This window comes from Prorops nasuta, unplaced genomic scaffold, assembly GCF_024137725.1.
Source record: "Prorops nasuta isolate Cenicafe-Biocafe unplaced genomic scaffold, Cenicafe_Pnas_1.2 PNAS00007, whole genome shotgun sequence".
In the NCBI taxonomy this organism is placed as follows: Eukaryota; Metazoa; Arthropoda; class Insecta; order Hymenoptera; family Bethylidae; genus Prorops; species Prorops nasuta.
Genome location: NW_027116804.1, coordinates 2281687 through 2286535, shown reverse-complemented (window position 1 = coordinate 2286535; position 4849 = coordinate 2281687). Strand labels below are relative to the sequence as shown.

Here is a 4849-nt window from a genome sequence, read left to right as displayed (position 1 = left end):
ACCATATAGTACCTTTAGTCCTGTTGATACATAACTTTTAATAATAGCTTTAATTCAGTTTACTCATAAGTATTCATAAAAGCTTGCCATAATGCATCTTCGGTATTGAATAAACGACAATGTAAAAATAACAAAGCTCCTTTGCATAACTAATATTTATGCGTACCATTGTGTCTTCAATCACTCTCCTTATATTAGAATTCAGGAAGCAATCTGCAACATATATAATACAAAGAATCAATCTCTTTTAAAGTAAAATAATTATATACTTTTATATGACATACACAATACTTATCTGATATTTGTTCCTGATAACTTGCGTATAATTACATTACACATTATTACTTCTGTAGTTTATTCGTAATACTAATTTCTTTGCCGGCAATAACCTTTCAGGTAAATGTCAAAACTTCCGAAAATAAATATAATAATTTTCCTCATTCTTCTGTGTTAACTTTAATTACACTTTTCAACGCTAGGGTGTGCCTTATTCGAATAACAAGTCATTTTCACATTTATTGTAGATGGTCATGCGCCACCGCCATTTTGGCCTAGAATTTTTTCGGGCAAAATAGCCACTACCAGAGATGAAACGGGAGATTGCCATGCCGTGTCCCGAAGCAATCCTTGCCGGTAGGCGGCGCTTCGATCCCATCGTTTAGCTTCCAGATGATTATGCCCTCGCGCCATCTATCGAAACTGATGCGAAACAACACGGTAGAGCTTCGAATAGGGTAAAACAGATCTACATTAGATAATTTTATAATTTAAGAAAATATTTTTATTTTAGCGTAGAAAGATACACGAAAATAGCATTAATTTGTTAACAAACGAAATTAATAAAATTATTATACATATACCCTACATTATTATTACAATATCCTTCTTAAATTTAAATATATGACTTCCAGATGATTTGTTTGATATACATATATATACGATGGGATCGAAGCGCCGCCTACCGGCAAGGATTGCCTCGGGACTAGTCGGGACACGGCAATCGGCATGAGCAATCTCCCGTTTCATCTCTGCCACTACCCCCCTACCTTCTCCTCTTGACTGGCGGCTTCACACTCATAGGGGCTTACGGCTTTGTGTGTTTGCCCTCCCTGTTCAACGTTCAACTGTTGTCATGGCATCACTGGTCCGACCCTATTCAATTTCACAAGATGGCGGACTTGGCAACCCTGTGTTTGCTGTACATGTTATTTTGTACCATTGAAGTAGTTTCCAGTTTAAATAAAACAGAAAGTATAAGTTGTAACACCGATAATTTTAAAACCTTGAAATTGGATGAAGATTTATACAACATAAATGGTGGAGGGTCAATAAAATGCTTAAGAATATTTAAATATTTAAATGCATACAAATAATTAATGAATAGATAAATATCTTGTTTCAGTCAATACGAAGAATATGCTGATAACTCTGTTCTTAATGAACAAGAAAGTTTTCAAGCAATTGTCGAAGATTTTGTGGATGAAAATAATCGACCGCACTTAAAACGAGAAGGTGATAAATTGAAACGGATAATTACTAACTTAACATTTTTTTTAATTTACCATTCACAACAAAAAATTTTAATTTGATTATATATTAATCCTATCTTTTACGAATGCGTAAAATACTTAAATAGTGTAAAGTTAGAATGGCAATGTATATTAACACAAGGTAGTATATCTCCATTCAAATATACTTAAATAACAAAACAAGTAACAAGCAGCTCTAGATTCTTTTCCCTATTAAAGAGAAAGAAGTCAAGATCAGTGCTTTCTTTAAGTCTGATGCTTAGAAACAAACTGCACATTTCAAAATGAGATCTTAAGTGGTTTTTCAGTCTATTAGGTGTTTCACTTAATTCATGTTAGAGCATTGACATAAAAATCAAAGATGTTATTAACTATAAAAGTTAATTATCTTTACATAAAACATTTTTGGATCTGAATTGAAATTATTGTGTAAAGTATTATGAAAAGAATCAGTATCTTTTATATTTACGAAGATGAATTTTTAGTCACTTCTGCGATGCAAATGAAGCACTATATATAATTATAAATACCTGAAACTATTGTTTTATGAAGTTTTATAATTCTTAGAATGTAACTTATAAAATACAAATTATATTTTACTGAGTACAGTGAAATTAAACTTTAGATAAATCAAACAAGCACTGATTGATATCTTCACATAGGGTTAGTTCAATTCTTGATACATTTGTACTCTGGAAATACTAATAATTTAATTATATTTATGTTAACTCAGATTTTTATTAAACAAATATTTGCTAAAAGATCCAATTGTTTTTATGATATGGTAGGAATAAGTTTTGGAAATGAATAAATTATTTCATAGGAAGAATTACAAGTAGAAGCCCTAAAATCTGGGATGAGTGGGGAGCATGGTCTACTTGCAGCATAACTTGCGGTATAGGAAAATTAAGAAGATGGAGACATTGTATAGGTGGGAGTTGCTCTTGGGGAGAAAAAGAAGCGCAGTTAAAAACTTGTACTTTTGCAGCTTGTTAGTTTTATTCAAAAGACGTGCTTTAATAAATTAATAAATATATTTGGCCAATCCATGCCTTTTTATATTAATTTTTTTTTCACAAATGTTACTTTTTTTCTGTAACTTAGAATATCTACAGAAAATCTGGGACCAATGGGGCAGGTGGTCCTGCTGTAATGTTTCTTGTGGCCGAGGAAAGAAAATAAGGTGGCGCCATTGTATAGCTGGTGGCTGTCATTCAGGTGAAAAAGAAGCTCAATTAAAGTCTTGTAGCTTGTAAACTTGCTAATTTCAAATTCAAATTGTTATAAAAAGTATATTTACCAGAATATTCCAATAAAACAATATTTTGTTTAGTAGAAATCTCATTATATATCACTTAAAAATAATTCTTAAATAACTCCCAAGGAGCTATGTATAAGAGCTATTCATAAAGAATTCATCAGAATCATAAACTCGTGGTATTTCATAGTTTGATATACTGTTTGCTGATACAGGCTCTTGACTTTTTTTCTGAAATAAAATAACACAAAACAAGTGTAAAATTTTCAAAGTCATTAATGATATATTTTGCGATTTAATACTTACGAAGAAGGATAATGGATTTAGCAATGTAAAGAAGCTATCAGAGGTTTTCATACTGGCCTCAGCTCTATCTAAAGCTAGCTCAAAAGCAGTTAAATTGCAATTTATTGTTTCTGTAATAAACATTAGTTTATCTATTGCTTTATAAGTTCTTGATAGTTCTGCTTGAGCAGCTAATAATTTTTTGTAATATTCTTCTGTAAATTCTTCCGCTTCAATCTATTAAGGTAGATAAAAATGACAACTGAAAATTGATTAAGTAATAATTAACTAATTACCATTCTAAGAATTGAATCAAACTCTTCCATTCTTGTTATCATCTCTTCAATAATAATTCTAGCACTGGTCATCTATGAACAATATTATTAGAAAGATATGTGATAAAATAAACTAAGTAGAATAATGAATGGAATGTTTTAAACGCTTACTTTATTAAACATATCAACTTTTAAATAATTTTGATAATAGTTTGCCAACTCATCAATCATATCTGGCTTTTGTACTGCCATTTTGTTGAATTATTTTTGAATGATTATTAAAAATTGTGAATAATTGTTAGACTTAAAGAAACAAATGGGAATTAAAAATTTAAACAAGAAAATTTAATCCTGCACACTCCACACAGGAGTACAGTTTCGGCCATTAATCTTGCGCCTGGCGAGTGGAAGTAGGAATTAGAGGGGTGAAGGGATATCTAGGGAGTTTGTCCGTAGCTGTCAAATGGCGCGCGATTAACCCTCAATTTTGGATCGTAAATAAAAGCAATATTTTCGGAAAACGATTTCGGAAAAGAAGGAAGGATTTTAATACATAACAGAGAAGAAAAAATATATCAGATGAGTATAAATTAATAATACAAAATGAAAATTATTGTGAATTTATAGAGAAATATACTTTGTGGTTATTTTATTTCTGTTACAGGCTAAATCCTATTCTTCATGAATTTAAAGCGCAGGAAAGAAATACTTAAAGAACAATGAATGAAAAGGACTAATTTATAAAGCATTTCTGTGTGGCCCAATAGTTTCAATAATTGTGACATAATGTTATAATAGTGAATGTGTAAGAAAGATTGCTGCGTATAGGTACCGTGCACATCAACACATTGATAGAGAAGTGTCAATGTGTAACCAGAGATGAAACGGGAGCAGCGTTGCCAAGTCCGCCATGTTGGAAGATACTACGCTGTATAGTTTGTTGGCGAGAATTGAATATACCACGCAAAATGTATAGTAAGTGTGATTCACAGAGAAGAAACGAAGTATAGTGTTTTAGGTATAATAAGCTCTCAGTGCTTTCGGATTCGGACGTGTCCTCAAGCCCTCTGTAGCCAACATTACGGAACAAAAAACGAAGGAGAAGGGTCCAGCGCTATTTTTCAACCGATTTCAATGTTTTTGGGCTTGTTGGAATCGTTAGGACTCGCACCGTGTCATAAATAAAGCCGTATTTTCCAAAAAACGTAAAAAAATAAAATTGTTTAAAAATTTGCATTAATAATATTTAAACGCAAAACAAATCGAAAAATCGGGCTTCTTTATGACGAGGTGCCAGACCTAACGATTCCAACAAGCCCAAAAACATTGAAATCGGTTGAGAAATAGAGCCGTACCATTGTCCCGCGTTTTTGAGGTGGACGAAAACCAAAAATTTTTAGGAAGAAAGCTAGGCTTCCTCCCCTCTCGCGGCTCACGCTAACGTGTTCCCCCACTCCAGCATCGAAACTTACTGCAAAGCTTTCCTCATATTTACGCTATTC

General features: G+C 32.3%; 1 protein-coding gene across 1 annotated transcript; it reads right to left on the bottom strand.

Moving 5' to 3' along the window:
- Nucleotides 1-2503: 2503 nt before the first annotated feature.
- On the bottom strand, nucleotides 2504-4182 carry Blos4 (biogenesis of lysosome-related organelles complex 1 subunit 4). The gene is made up of 5 exons (XM_066729277.1): nucleotides 3519-4182; nucleotides 3369-3440; nucleotides 3094-3309; nucleotides 2830-3018; nucleotides 2504-2736 (listed from the first exon to the last, which is right to left on the bottom strand). The coding sequence occupies exons 1-4, from the start codon at nucleotides 3597-3599 to the stop codon at nucleotides 2917-2919; spliced, it is 471 nt and encodes a 156-aa protein (XP_066585374.1). The 5' UTR covers nucleotides 3600-4182; the 3' UTR covers nucleotides 2504-2736; nucleotides 2830-2916.
- Between the last annotated feature and the right edge of the window lie 667 nt (nucleotides 4183-4849).